At 31.6% G+C, this 17,330-nt stretch overlaps 1 protein-coding gene across 1 annotated transcript in view; it reads right to left on the bottom strand.

Moving 5' to 3' along the window:
- The window catches only part of LOC144835804 (tetratricopeptide repeat protein 28-like), a 57,489-nt gene that overhangs the window by 20,014 nt on the left and 20,145 nt on the right, over positions 1–17,330 (bottom strand). Inside the window, exon 2 of the mRNA XM_078690899.1 lies at positions 15,627–15,941. Coding sequence (XP_078547025.1) covers positions 15,627–15,941 — 315 coding nt within the window. The remainder of the gene's footprint in view (positions 1–15,626; positions 15,942–17,330) is intronic.

Here is a 17,330-nt window from a genome sequence, read left to right as displayed (position 1 = left end):
TCTATATATGGGCACATCACATTTTTTTTGTCACATAAAGGTTGATAATGTAGACAGAGCTTTAATGATGTAATAAATTTCATTAATATTTTCAATTACATTTCAACAATTCACATCCCAGCAACAATTTTTTTCAAAAACTTTTTTCTGGTATGCGGTGTAGCCTTTACTATTTATGTTATTTCATCTACAGTACTTACAATTTAATTTATTTTCAATATCATTAAATAAAAAAAATTGATTTAGGCTTGTAATATGATGCTTGCTTAGTATTCAGTTCAAATAAACATTTATTTCTTTCATATTCATATTTAAGTAAAACATTATAATTTCTGATATTTTATATATTTTTTTTTTTTAGAGTTATAATAAGTAAGAGTAAGAGTTGTAATAAGTAAATCATAATGTATGAAAAAGGTGATTCAGTTGAAAATGAAAGAGGCAAAAAACCCAAGAAAGTTATCTATCAATTGGAAAAAAAAAAAAAAATCCAATGATCAACTTCAATATCAATGTTTTATTTATAAATTATGCTCCTACAATATATAAAACTTTAGTTTCATTCTTTCGTCATGTTTTAATAACCTATTGAATGATGTGAACCTCTTGTTACCGACCTTTGACATACCTAAAAGCATACATAAATATAATCTTTCCCAATTGTTTTTTCTCCCCTTGTTTATTGATAACATTTGAGTGATGTGATACCCCTGGTTCCGAAAGTAACATTAGTTGAACAGGGGCAGGATATTACAACGCATAAATACATTTTGAACCTTTAAACTTTTGACTAAAATAACTTGAAAAATTATGAAAGATTACACTCTCTTAAAAATGAAACATAAATAATTACCTACACAATTTAAACAATAAACTATTGTATCACTCTACAAATGTTTTTTTTTAATTTAAAAAAAAAACCAGTTTAATAATTCCAAAATGTTGTGCAGCGCAGATTAACTCATATAATTGACAAACACATATATAATATATGCAAGGTATCAATTTATTATCAAACCACTGATTTTTGTTCATTTCATGAGAAGTACATATAACATATTTCGTCAGCTGAGTTTATTATCTCCTACATACAGAAACTGGTATTTACCTACTACTAGCTAGCAATGAAATTCAAACTAATAGATAGTTGTCACTTTATTGTACTATCATATAGAGGTCACTCAATAATTATATGAATTTAAACAGTAATGACATTCTAAAACAAACAAACACAGATGTACTTTATTTTATACATAACTTACCTTCTTCCTAGTTCAAACTAAATAGATAGTTGTCATTTTATTGTACAATCATATAGATGTCACTCAATATTTATATGATTTAAACAGTAATGACATTCTAAAACAAACAAATATACTTTACTTATACACACTTACCTTCTTTCTAGGAGTCCATTTCATCATTCTTAATAATTTCCAAAATATATTACCAATCACTTATCAACAACTCATCATAAATTATGAGGTGTATTAATATATAGAGAGTATAAAATCACTAAACTGTACTTTTACAAAGATCTTGAAGAAAAAAAGTCCTCAGCTGAGACTGAGAGAGCAGGTAAACTCTGCTTGGCTTTTCACTGATCCATGTGTATTAGGTCACAATATAGGCTTATACCAAATGCAACACATGTTGTCATTCTGTCCACTGGGAGCATTACCATAAATATAATCATTCTGCTACTGAACTCGGGGAAACAATCCTTGTAACTGCAACAGTTGTCAATGACTTTTAAGAATTTAAGCAAAATTTGAATTACAAATTTACTAAAAATCATACAGATGTGCTAAGATGGATCGTTCACATAAGACTTTTTAAATAATCGGTACACCTCAAACTACACTGAATATGTACAAAATCCAACACGATTCTTAATCCAATGATAAATTGTTTTTCATTTTTGAGAGAAGTCAGTCTAATGTTGGTTTATCCAGGTACGCTAGACACGAAATAGGCGAATAAAATTATACTAAACACGGCATAATACTTGATGATGATATGAATGTTTTTTCTTCTCTGCAAATGAAAACTTTTCATTGATTCAGTAACAAGTTCTTTAGCTAAAATATGAAGTTTCAACCCCAATGAAAAGCTGACAAGAAGTGAAAGTAAAAGGTTGACATCTTTGAAACACATACATCTACATGTTTTATATATACACACTCGCTTTTGACAGGAAAATCTACAGTATATATAACAAACAAAAAAACTGCTATAAATTCAGCTCGAAGCAAGTTTGGTATGCCGGCTGTACCCTCCTCAAGTGAAGGAAATCAGTGTATGCATGTTCATTGAAAAACCATCGCCCTGGGAAGCTCAATGTGTGCTATTTTCCTATGTTACATAAACAAAATTTACTTTAAAACGCAGGTGATCTCTTAAATGAAGTAGATTGCAACAAAAGTCAGTTTGCAATGATGAATTATTATACACAATTTACCAGATATCTTGCAATGGTAAATGGAGAGTATATTTTTAGCTCCTCAACGATTTTGATGTTGCTCCTTTCAAATGCTTATAATAACATTGGATTTATTTGATAAACTGGTGTTTGAAAATGTTTGTTGATGAGCCATTCAGTTGTCTACCAGAATAATGATCAATGCTCAATTTCTTCTTCTTAATTGTGCTATTCAAAAACTGTTCGTCATATACACAAAACTAAATACATTTGACAGTACTAATTTTAGAGACAAAACTAGAAAAATGTAAATCTGTAAAGTAGCAGTCCTATATCCAAATGTTGTGCAACAACCATCTCGACACAAAATGGCAAATGTCAGTTGTTTTGTTAGTGGAACCAAAAGAACTATGAATGTTCCACAGACAATCTAGATAAACTTAGTAACCTGACGCTGTTGACATTTTAATATTGATTTACTCTCAAATCAATAAATTATTCCTACATTCTATGTGTTATTATCCAATTAAAACCAATCATTTTAATAGTTGTTCTAAAAATAATTGACGATTTCAAACACAAATTGATGCACTGGTTAACAAACTTAATTACTAGAACTTTTAGAACAAAGGTGATACAAATCAACGAAACTTGAGAATTGATTTCCTCAATTAATGTCACTGACAAGTCTTGTGCCACTTGAAGAATTCCTCGAAGAAAACCACAGATTTTTTGTGTAACTTCAGCAGAGGAATGAAAGGCAGGAATAAACTGTGAAGGTACACCCACTTGTCAAGAATGAACAACAAGAATATACTGTGATTCTACACCTACTCGTTAGATAAAACTTCAAATGAAAGTGCAAGACAATGTAAATCATAAAAATTTCCAATTTATGTTAACAAAGAAAGATTGCGTCAGACAAGTACATAAGAACAGCATGTGTTGTTGGTGCATCTCGTTATTGCTTTCTCTGGATTTCTTCAACAATTCAAGTAATTCAGTATATCTGCCTCCTCCAATCAACTGGCAAAGTACTTTCTATAATGCTTATCTACTGTATACACTATCTTTTTGTAAAACTCTTCATTAATGTTCTGATCAAAACATCGTGCCTCGTCCATTAGTACTGTTTACTCAAAGCAAACACTTTTTTCAAGCACTTAGACGACTGATTTATCAATGGATCTGCAACGTTCACTTCAATTTAAATACTATATTTATTTTCCCGAATACAATAATAATTGTGTTCGTTGAGTACAAAGCAGTTTTTGTATTAGTTAATTATAATCTTGTAATAGTGTTAAATTGTTGATTTCTTTAAAAGTGAATGATTCTATGCTTAAGTAACCTCTTTGTTATGTGTGAATCTAAGCTTAGTTTCAAGATGCTTCATTAAGTAAGACATACCGATGCTAGTAACAACAAAATGAAAACTTCAATATTATTGATACAGTTCAGCAATTTATTGAATTGAAAACACTGTATCTTAGTTTCAGGATGCTTCATTACGTACGTAACTTTGCAACAAGAAGAAATGTTACATTTGATGTATTAAAAAACTATAGTATAGAAAATCATTCAGTAAACATTTATTCGGAAAGTAGAAAGCTTTCAATTTGTGTAATTTTAGCAACGCATTTACTTGATCTCTCACAACACAGTTTTAGATTCTAGGATTCTAGGTCAAATCGAATTGGTGTAAATGCAAATCTACCTAACCCATTTTAGTCATCCGTATTTGCCTTCTTTTCAAGATACAAGAAACTGTATTTGTCTTTGTAAAAAACAAAGAAATGTCGGTTGTCAGCAAAAAAGTAACATATACATAAACGGACTCAAAACTTGATAACATTTCATATTCAAGTGTGGAATTCAGTACAGCAATGAAGTTCATTGAAAAAAAATTATTGATATGTATTAGTAATTGCAGAATAATTATGAAGTACTAATGAAAAAAGTATACAAAACTATAAAGTTCATTGAAAAGTTCATTGATGGTAGTTTGTGGGGATGCTTCCACTTGAGGGCATGGTTTGTGGACTGTACCATTTATGGAGAGGGGAGTTCAATGAATTTTCTACTTATCACCTATATCTCGCGATTCAAAGAGAATATAGCATTTGTCGGTTTATCCAGGTAAGCTGGGCACGAAATAGAGTATCAAGTTAATTGAAAAGTTCTTCTTCATTCAAAAGAAATAATTCAATCAACAAGCAACTGAAGTGAAGTAAATGCAGTTAAACAACTCACTGAACATACAAACACAACAGTGTAAGACTGCACACTTATATTCAGATGCTTTAACCAAGCAAACTTATAAAAACAATTAGAAAATTCACACCAAACTAACAACTATTAACTTGTGGTAGATCATCCATCTATAAAACCTATCATCTATGAAATCTATGTAGGTTATTCTGGTACTATTATCCAGAACCCTTTATTCGTAATAAATATGGATGTGTAAAATATAAGGCTATATAATTGCTAAATCGGTAAAATACAATAAAATGTTGACATTTCACCTAAAACAACTTACTTGGATAAACTAACAATAGCCTATTCTCCTGGTGGAAGAGCAAATTTGAAAATACTCCAGAAATGTCAAACATTCTCAACCATAATTTATTTTCTATTTGAAAATTATGAATCCAAATGGTAAATGGTAAATTATGCTCATTATTTATTAAAGTGGGAGCATTAACACAAACCATTAAATACTTAATTTTTGTAATTTTCTTATCTTATTTTAAATTATATCTTCATCATAAGAAATTACTACTTGACAGTACTGTATGTCTAGACAAATAAGGGTACATTTTGACTAAAAACTATTTATTGCTTTGTTGTGCAAGAAACTAACAATGAAATTGAATCCTGCCATAAAAATCTTGACAATGTTGTTATTTACATAGGTTTTGGACAAAAGTCAGCATTGGCCATTCCATTCATTCATTTGTAGGTTAGTTCTGCATGGTTAAATCCAATAATAGTATACCTCCAAGACGGTGCAAAAATGCAATATTGTGTCTATTTGATGGGAGAATTTAGATACACAAAACACAAATGCGTTCAGCTGTTATAAGTAATACAACTTAAAAGTTGACACCCAGTCTACAAGACTAGCTTTAACCAAATAGGCATAACAGTGTCACATGTTTTAGGTGGTATGCACTTTTTTAAATGTCAAGTATTTATGGAGTTGTATTTGGTGTCGGGTGGGGTCATCTAGCAGTAATTTCTTGCACCAAGTTTTTTATTAGGCCATAAAATGATATGCTATATTCTACTTTTTTATTCTGTTTCAAGATATAACTAACTTGCACCTAAGTGCTTTGTATGGCCTACTTCTAACCATTCACCCATAAGGACCCACCCACCCTAACCGTGAATTTCATTAAATTATATTATTAGTTAAGTTTGACTAAAGCATGTTGGAAAAAACTATATTGCAATCAATTAATCGTATTGACTTTTTTTTATATTGCATTCCTTCACCTGCAACTCAAAAGAACGGATCTTGCCCTAGGAGTGACTACAATTCAAACATGAATCAAATTGGTTTGCCAGAAAATTCAATGGGTTATGACATAAATAAAATAACAGGTAGAATTCATTGAACTTGACATTTTCCTGGCAACCATGCATATAATGATGTTAGGAAGAATGACTAGAACATAACTTGTCATCACTAAGGCAGCCAGAATAAGGCATACCATAGACTTTCTGTCTATAATACCAGTTCTGTGACCTTGGTATCAATTTAATTTCCCCTTCTGCATTTCATAAATCTGACAAGTTACTCTATGAGCATAATAAATAACGGTTAATAAGATGATTGACATAATAAGAAATAGAAAATAATGTATGAAAGAATTTTAGCATCAAATGAAGTGATTGCAAGTTTATAGGTACTTCTATCTATGTTGGTCATCACTTAATTTTTCGCGCCGCAGTTTTAGCCAGCTAAATCCCCAGAGGACTTAATCAATAAGAAACTGTATCATCAATGCGAAAGCTATTTATCTAAAGGCTGACAGTTTTAATATTTTGTAAACTCGACTAATTGATAGGTCCATAAGCTGCTGGACCCAAAAAACGTCTGGGAAAAGAGAGTCTATGAGGGCTCACGGTTGAACGTTTTTTTGTAAGAAATATTTCATGTTTAATGTTAGTGTAAGATCATACCAAGCCAACCAGAATAGAACACTGAGCTCGCCTTGCCAAGATAGGAACTCATAACAGTCCTTTGATCTTATGTCTGGCTGTACCAACAGTACTGTATTATGTACATATTCTCCGCTGCGTGGTGTCTGTTAAGAGGTGTGGAACTGATCATGTCATAGCCACAGATAACCCCTTTGATTTCTAGAGCTGTTGTTAAGTTGCCTTGATTATAATAAGCATACTTAGCCGTTAGATTAATTAACTATGGTTTGTAGATATTGAAATATGGCTTTTAAAATTGTGCTGCCAATTTTGTCTGTAGCCTAAAAAATGTCAGCAATTTTGTATAATCAACCCACACCTCTGGTGGGTCAAGTTCTAAGGTAAACTTATATACCAGAAAGTAGAGTATTAATTTAGTTTGTACTTAAAGATGTATTGTCCCTTTGACCAATTCAAAAAAAAATTTTTTTTTTAAATTTCGAAAAAAGTGGGTCATTTTGAAGTATCATAATAGTTATTAACTTTCACCAAAAATTAGTAAAAAAAAAAATTATTTAACCGAAATACAGACATTTTTTTGTTCAAAAAATAACTTTGACTTCCAGTCAAAGTTTTCGATCAAAACATATCTCATAATGCAACGCGCTTGTTTGGCTACTCTGTATGCATAATCATAAAACTTCCTCGCGATCTGTGTGAAAACACCTTCTCAACCGCGACGAGTTGTAAACAATCCTAATTAGCATCATGTATAATGCATACTCGTGGTTTGAAATCTTTGTTTACTTTCGCTTGTGATGATTTTCCAGACGAAATGTAATCAAATTAATTTACCTGTTAATTACGTAAACTTGTTGTTTTTGGCTCAAATTTTCGACTTAAAGTGAATACCTTTAATATTACTTTGATATGGCCAATTTAAATTTAGAATATTTTTTTTTTCATTTTTTGTGTTTCAAGGGACAATACATCTTTAATTAAGGCAAACAAAGATGAGTCAACAAAGCCAGATACTTTACTATCAAATAATTACTATCAATACTTGTCTCATTTGTGGCGTCTATCGACAACATCAACACACAATGCAAATTCCACGCCACTAATTAGCAAATTATAACAAATTAAAACAAATTACTCAATGGAAAATAAATTACAAAACTCTGGAATGTAGGATATCTACAACTAGATGCATTCATTCAACCACAATAAGATATAAATAAATGATATTGATCGTTTTTGAATGAATGAATTAAAATGTTTATAGCGTGTGCTTAATTTCAATAGTTCAAATCGAATGCAATTCACAATATAAAAGAAAATATAATACAGTAATTGTAATTAGTTTTGTGGTTAACGTGCTTGCCTTCCAATTTCATGTTCTAAGGAATAAATTATTACTCTTAAAAACAAACTTTTCTAAATTTTGTGAAATACATGTCCATTTCAACGTCCTCTTTTTAAATCTAAAGTTAATTTTCAGTGTTGTAACACAGAGGATGGGGTCCCTGGATTTAGCCAGTGAGCACTCATAGCCGTTACTACACTGTTCATGTGAATTCTTTTCATATGTTCTTTGCTTTTTATATAAAGTTTGCGGTACACCACATATATTACTTCTGAAATAAACTGTTGAGTTACTCTCTTTTCTCTAAATCTTTCTTTTTATTACTTCTCTTACGAAATAAATGAAAATGGTAAGTCCTATCGCAGTTTTTATAACACTGTATTTGGGTCCACTAAAAACTAAGTATTTGGTTGGATTCACTGTTGTGTGTGCAGGAGTAATAAATCAGAAATAAGTTGATTGAAACACACAGACTAGAGTCATTAGGCAATTGTACGGAACCTTCTGGGATTTGCACTCATGCATTTCTGGTAGAGGAAATAGCCTGGTTAAAAACCACTTGAAATTGACCACAAAAACAGCTACAATTCTTCACAAAGAAATCATTAGTAAATGTCGACTAACTTTTTATTTTGAGAAAGTATAAGAAGTATCAAGAAAAGATAGGTTACATTGATAATTTGTTTTTAAAAATTTTAATTTTATCTTTCCGATTCTGCATATCCCACAACTCATATTGCACATGCAAGCAGCATACGCCACAAAATATTATGATTGTATTTTAAAAACATTTATAAAGACACTAAAAACAAAGCTTCTGTTTTGCAATACGATTTTCAGTTGAATGATAAAAAGTAATAATTGCTAAACTATAGAGGTCTCACTTCAAGAAATAGTCTTTGTCACATCTTGTTTCTTGTTTACCATTGACTAGCAACAGAATCACAATAATATTATCATATAAAGACATTTTTTCCCAATTTTAGATTATCTTGCTAATTAATAAACCAAGATTAAACCCATACTTTGTATTTTGAATAAATATGTAATGAAACCATCAATTTATTATTTATAATTGTGGAACTTAATATTTTAAAATTATTATTAAAATATTATTATAATTACCTGTACCATGGGAGGTTTTACTCCATCCCTTCTTACTACAGTAGGGTCTACACTGCACATGCTTACATTCATGTTTTTAAATAAAACAAAATGGAGGGAATCTTGCATTCAATAAATCAGTCACAATATATCTATTATTCACAGAATAAATCACATTAATTAACATAATTTTGAATTGATAAAAACCATTGAGAATTTACGATGATAAAACAAAGAATAAACACATTAACTCCTATTGATTCCATCTGTCTAAATTTACGCATTGTTTGGTTGAATACTCCGGCAATAGTATACACTCGTTTACAAATCAAAATGGAGAATCTCATTTTGAACAAGAAAAATAAATCAGCCAACACCTATATACTCTCAGTCTCACCTAAACCTGTCAATTTTCAAATACCCTAAACAGTAGCTTGTCTTTCATCCAAATAATTGCTACATACCTTTCCAGATGTGACATTATCAGACGATTCATGCATGGTTGCCACATCAATTAGACAATATTACACAAGAAAAGTGAGGTTTCTTTGAGCGACAAACAATAAAATCCTTTACCATCATCTCATTTGTTTCCTCCCATTTTTTTTTTGTTCGATTAGTTGAGATCTATCACAGTTTGTTGTGTCATTGTACAGGTGTTTGTACATTCATATTGTCATTGTTTAGTCTTACTCGCAAACGGAATGTCGCACTCAATGTTAGCATTTACTGCTAATTAGATCTCTTAAGACACTAATTAATTACTGTTAATAATTAATCACAAAAAATGCAATATAATAATAATCTAATTGGTAGAAAATTAAAAAATGATGGTTGATAATTTTCGCCAATAAGGACTATAATATATAATATATAAATATATATAATAAAATTTGAACCACACTGTAGTATGAAAGCTCCAGTGGTCTAATGGTAGGATGACTGCATATAAAGCAGAAGATTCTGGGTTTGAATCTTAGTTGGATCTCTTATACTCATTCTCACATATTTCCATGGTTGATAATTCCAATAGAGAGTTGCTATCTAATAAAATTTGAACCATACTATGAAAGCCCAAATGGTCTAATGGTAGAATGACTGTATATCAAGTAGAAGATTCCAGGTTCAAATCTTGGTTAGGTACCTTTTTCTCATTCTCACAGATTTCCATATCTATATATTATATTCAATTTGTTTGTATGTGCAGTGGTCATTAATTAACATTTTTATTGACAAGATTATAAATTATTTCATTAATTTATCAACAAAAGCTAGCGTTACTTGAAATGATTTGCTAATCACGGCATTGCAAATTCTTTTTGTCAGAATAACGTACAAGTATAACATGTCATCATCCGGGGCAACCATGAAATAGACCTTGTCTCTTGTGCTCTGCCTACCTACGTTTTTGTTATTCAAAATTCATCAATTCTCTGTACACATCAAGTGTGTGGTTATGTCAATATTAGTAACGGCTGTGAACAAACAACTCAAAAGAATGAAAAGCTTTTATCGCCTTTGAATCAAACTACGAGAAAAATTTTCACCTAAACCTCAAAATATCTATTCCACAATTGTTAAAACATTCAAACGCCGCCCTACATTGTTGGCGGGGACAGTAAAAATTAACCAGTCTCCCTTGTGTACACTTAAGTATAAGTCAATGGTTTAATTTTGTTTAATATGTTTGCTTTGCAATACCAAACATAATGTTCATCATATAGCTAATAGAGAAATATAGAGGTTACGTAAACTAGATGTCGCTCATAATGTTGTTGGTGACACACATGGGAGATGAAACAAAATTTGAGAACAAACTTAAAAAGTTGAGAACAAACTTTGCGGAACCAACGATTGTTATGGTTTGAATACGTTGACAATGACAATTGTTTAAGAACATGTTGGAAATCCACACCTGTTGATGTACTTACAGTATTGAAGAAATTAAGAGATATTAAGATAATTATAACAATGAACACTTAACACCTTTTCGGTGTCGTGCTTAGTTTAGTTACTTTAGCACCTGCGTCAGATACGTAATCTCTTAAAATTGAATTAATCTTATCCTAGATAATCTATTGAGTAAACTCATCAAAAGTAACACTGTTTACTGTTGTATAGTTCTCTGTTTATCAAAACCTTGTATTAGTTACTGTTACTGTTCTTGTAGCCGTCTTCTTCTGAAGACACATGGCCGTCATTAATGGTTACTTAGTATCAGTTGACTGGTGCTGGTGAACTCGAGATCTACGTTTATACCATGCTATACACTTTAATGTTGATGTATATAACCTTAAGAATAAGAGCTACGTTAATTATTAAAATATTTAAATTGTACTGGTGATCAAGTTGCCCGTAACCCAGGGTGGAACCCTGACGGGTACTCTCCCTTCGGGTGAGGGGATCCTGAGCTTCATCAAGGTAGCTTAATGTTTGGAGGAATAAAACCAGGATACAGGAGGGCTAGTCAAAGGCAAAAAGAACAAATACTCATAATTGTGGGTCACCACCTTGTGTTGTGTCAGAAATAAACTCCATTTCAGGTGTCTTTTATTTTCAAAAGTTCCAATAAATTAAATTAATGTGTTGAGGATGAAATGCAGCGAATAGTATTAAGGGGGAAAGGGGGAGGGGAGAGAAGAACGAGAAACCATGTTTAAAATATCAGAGTGCTGATGCTTTTAAATGAAAACACCAAAACAAAATAGTGGTATGACTGAATGAGGTATACCAAAATAATGGTGTGTAGTATTTGGCTGTTACACAGGCGCAAAAGGTTCTATTATTTCCTATAGTTATCAACTGAACAGTTTAACCTTTGACAATAATTTACCTTTCTAAATTCAAAACATTTTCTTAACTAATTACTGTTTAATTTTCAGGAGACACAAAACACCAGGATCATGACCTTTATTGTGATTATTGATTGTGGTTCTAATTCTGTTAAATATATAACTATGTAATTAAGGTCTTTTAAAATGTATTATCAAGTACTTATAAACTCCTAATAGCCTACAGTAAAATATAAAGGTTTCTGTATGGTTTAGGTGCTTGGTGTTAATAGTTCATTGGCTAGAAGCAAGACCAAACATCGATAGTATTACAAAATCATTGACTTGGATACAATTAAGTAATCAAAATTATGTATTATGCTGTGAAAAACAAGGCCAACAGCCATAAGTCGCGTGCTCTCAGAAAAAAATGAACTTTCAAAAACTAATGTACTTTAAAACTTTTCTGTACATCAAAACAGTTAAAAAGGTACAGAAAAGCGATAAAACGCATAGTGATACCGGACAGACAGACCGACCGACCGACATAGTGAACTATAGAGTCACGTCCACGCGACTAAAAATGTTAAGCTTGAATTTTGAATTAGTGATTCAGTTAATTTTCTCATGGCTAGGTTACAGAGTTTTACTGTAGCTAGGATGCCCAATGTTTGGTGGCAGGATCCTTCAATTGATACTAGATTTAGTATGAAGAGGCTTTAGGATTTTGTAACACTGCTACAAATGAAATGATATTAAATTTGCATTAAGTTGCTAGTACTAGCAAGTGATCAATACTATTACATGCGAGTCCTTGAAATTAGATTGCCAATAACATTTAAGATTTCAGTGTAAACACAAACATTTAATAAGCTTTCATTAAAGCTGTATTACATGGTAATCAAAGGACAGTATGAAGACGGCAAAATGAAGACGGCAACAATTAATACAGCATCAACAACAAAAATGTTGTTAAGAAACATTATGCCTTCTATCAATAACATTACAACTTTTTTGATATTGTGTGGTGGAAGTCCACCTTTCATTATAAAGCTCTGTATACACTATCAAATTTTATGTGACAAAAAAAATGTGATGTGCCCATATACTGTATGGACATAATGATGTCATCTTACTACCATATTTGGGTATATTACTACCATATTTGGGCACATCAAACTTTTGTCAAACCAGTTTGATAGTGTAGACAAAACTTAAGATCACCTTGTATTTTGAGTATAGCTAGCAGAACCTTACCTTTTGGGACATCTCTGTTCAGGAATCAACTCTATTATTAGAGGCACTTTCCCTCAAAATGAAGGGAAAATTAATATGCTTGATGGCCAACCACTATTCAGAGGACACCCCAACTTTGTTTGGACCCAAAGGCGTCCATTTAATAGAGGTTCTACTGTAATTTTCATGACCAAATGCACTGGTTTAGGCAAGCTGACTTAAACCAAGTGCATTAGTGTCTTTAAAATTAATTTAATAATGTTACATTATCCTTCACAACTGTTACAATTAATTTTTGAAATCTGAATCAATTTTCCTCTAAAATTACAATGGTACACCCACTGTCAACATTTCCTATAACAATTCCCATTGCAACGTTTAGCATGCTGTAACCATGGTGATGTCTATTTCTCCCAATGGCTATAACCTCATGTGCAGAACAATCACTTGTATAATCTGTCAGTTTTCCTATTCATTACCTACCTTGGGATGAATAATAGTTCAAATATTGAGGCTGAAATGACTGGGAGCCCTGCAGTATTTAACTTATGTTTGTATAATTTATTTTACTATATTTCATGATTTATTAGGTCAAATTGTTCACATAAATTTAAACACTGACCTTGTACACCCCCTTTTGGATCAATCTTTTTTTATTTCATAGAAATTTACATTTATATTATTAGTTAATAAACCATAAATGACAGGTCAATTTAACTTGCAATTAATATTATGTGAAATTTTTTGGAATCTACATACAGTCAACTACTGTAGAAGCTAAACATAACACCACCATTATATATAAAATGTATATACAGTACAGTAACAACACGATACAGTACTGCTAGCACAATTGTACAAAGTCGAAGCAAACTTCAGCACTGAATTTCACCAAAATTCCGGATCTTCCTCTATGTTCTTATTGTCCTAGACAAGATAACACAGTCCTACAGATGGCATGTTAAGCTGTTGGTCCTATATTATATTTACATGTTAAAGACACTTTTAAAAAAGAGCAGATTGTTTTCCTTTTGTGCTAAACTGTTGCTAGCACCAAAATTCCGGATCTGCCGCTGATTTTCCTCTATGATCTTATTGTCCTAGACAAGATAACACAGTCCTACAGATGGGATGTCAAGCTGTTGGTCCTATATTTACATGTTGAAGAAACTTTACAAAAAGAGTAGATCGTTTCCTGTTGTGCTAAACTGTGGCTCAATACTGTGACTACAATACAACTATAGATTATACCTATGACAAAAGTGAACTATGAAGTTTGTACATAAACACAATGGCGAACATACTTCTGTAAAGAATCGTGTTGTTTATGTTACAAAGCAATGTTCATGTTACCCTATGTTGCAAATGTGCCTAGTAATGTAAACAACATTTAGTACATCATTCATTGGTCCATTCCAATGTGATGATTAACATTACACAGGAGGATAGGTCTCAAATATATGCTTGTTTTTTTTCACTGTGAACAATAAAATACTTTCTATGGTCCTGTTTCTGCTGCATAAAAATAACCGGTTAAAAACGGTGTGAATAAATTAATTCCAATTTCTTGGTGTTTTTTATGGTAACCGGTTAAAAGACAGCGCAAAATATAAAAACACCCATTTAATTCGGTGTTAGAACGCCATTTAACCAGTTATTGCTGGGCAACTTTTAGCTGCAACACAAAATAACAGGTTTACTGTATTTGATTGACAGCTGCTGACTTCGAGTTAACTACACTGTAGTAATGTTTGAATTAACCACCAGGACCAATTGCATTTTGGGTAATTTTAACGATTTTTGTCAACAATGACTGATTGTCACTGATTTTAAATGGTTATTTTAGAGCAAAAATTGAGCAGAAATGCAGTCAATATAAAAATTACATTTTTAAAATATTCGGTGCTATGCAGCAGAAACAGACCCTAAACCATCCTATTGGTTTTTTTTCCGGTTCACAATATTCCAATGCTATTTTGAAATGATCATCAAAGGTAATGTGACATCACTATGCATGACATTTGACATTTTCACAGATAGTAGGCTTATCTTTTAATCCTACACTCATCATCATTACAACGCGTACACATTGAATCATTCACACATTAATGTTTGATAGCTTTCTGACAGCTAATGTAATTTAATTTCATAAAATGTAGGTAGGTTCACATGTTGGAAGTAGGACAAGCTTATGCTAGTGTGAACAGCACTTAATAGTATGAGGTCTATGGAAAGTACTGTATAACAGTCTGAAATAGTGTTCAATTTAAGATGATGCAGACATTGTAATAGTAGATGTTCTTCAGAAAGGAGAATAATACTGCTGCTTAGTCAATCCAAAGTTTAAAGCTCTGTCTACATTATCAAACTTTATGTGACAAAAAATGATGTGCCCATATATGGACATGATGATGTCATATCAATACCATGTTAAAGCATATCACTACCATATTGGCCACATCACACTTTTTTTTGTCAAACTAGTTTGATAGTGTAGACAGAGCTTTAAAGGGAATAGGGATATTCGTCTCCCATACTACCTTCTAGAAAGCAAAAAAAAAATTCATCCACCTACCTTTGACCATTTTGGATTAAGTTCCTTCGCATGAACAGCATCTTGAAGAGCGTCCTCATACTGTTTAATTTTCACGTAAGCTGCTGAACGATTACTGAAGAGGACATGGTTGGATGGATCGAGCTGGATAGCTTCAGTGTACAAAGAGACAGCGAGGGGGTAATCACAAGCCTGGCAGGCCTCGTTGCTAAGCCGAACCTTCTCCTGGAAGAGTATTCGCTTGTCCTCCATACTGGACCCGATGCTGTCTATGTGGCTACTGCTAGAGTGGCACGAACTAGAGCTGTCATTCTCATATCCCTTAGGAGACTTTCTCTGAAAGTAAAATGATTTTAATGATTATTGTTTAACAAAGACATTTAATCATTAAACAGTGTAGCAATGAACATCTGATAAAATGAACATCATATTGCTCTCTTAGGAATCATTCATATCATTTTAATATAATAACTCATATCAAATTTCAGTTTGTGATATATAGGACTTATTTCAAAGTTAAACTGTCATTTCTTCTTTAATTTGTTCTCATTAAACTAAAAATAATATCAATATTTCACACTTTATTTAAAAAACTTAAACAAAGCGTTTAAAATGATAATATTGTATAATATTGTACCCTAGAGTAAAATCTAAAATTTATTTTGACAGACAAGCGATGCATTAACAACTGATTAATTTATTATTTTTTTTCTTTACTTTCTTTATTTCATTCCAGACCAACAGCAAATCATCGCCACTAATAACAGGTTGGTGGTATCAGATAGATATATTACCACTGAGAATGTTAGCATAAAACAAAATGTAAGCTTTTATATAAGATTATTTCCTTGATAAAATGGATCCAAAGTAAGGGCGATCTTCTCGTGCCTCATAATATAATTGGATCGGTAAGGTATACAAATAAAAGAATTACTTTTAAAACAAAATGTAAGCTTTTATATAAGATTATTTCTTTGTAAAAATGTATCCAAAGGAAGGGCGATATCCTGGTGCCTCATAATATAATTGGATCGGTAAGGTTACAAATAAAAGAATTAAATCCTTTTAGTAATTTTTCACTTCAGTTAACTTGTCACATCTTCAAATTCTGTGAACCCACTTGCATAAAATTGCATCTCAATTATCTGATGTATCAAACCCAACACTCTTCCCAAAGGAATATCCTAATTATGACCCAGCGCAAGTACATTGGTTCCCCACGGAATAGGTAATCACCTGCGTAAGGTACCTAAATTCCATCTTTAATTAACCTCTCTATTCTAATCCTACAGGTACGGTACCCAATAATAGTTTGTGGAAAATGATAATGACAGACGAAAAGCATCTTTTAAAAAGTTAAAACTTTTTACAGAGATTTCCCTAATGACAATATTGTTGACAATGGATTGGTTACTGTATCTGTTGTACTTTGACAAATATCATACAGTATGGACAGCCATTTGGGTCAAAATATTTTGGGAAAATGCATATACAGTATCAATATAACAAGCAAATGTTTTGTTGGAGATTTACTGTATTGGTTGTATGTTAGAAAAGAAATTACATAAACATTATATATATTCAATTGATCAAATATGATGTATAATGCATTCAAATGGAAACCAAAAATATTTTAATGATGAAAAAAGTTATTTACAATATCTGTATTATTATTACTATGGATTTTCACCAAATGAAATTGTTTACAATGATACAGTACAATGT

Source organism: Antedon bifida, chromosome 2 (assembly GCF_963402885.1).
Source record: "Antedon bifida chromosome 2, ecAntBifi1.1, whole genome shotgun sequence".
In the NCBI taxonomy this organism is placed as follows: domain Eukaryota; kingdom Metazoa; phylum Echinodermata; class Crinoidea; order Comatulida; family Antedonidae; genus Antedon; species Antedon bifida.
Note: the sequence above shows the minus strand (reverse complement) of the source record. Positions and strands in the feature narration are given on the sequence as shown.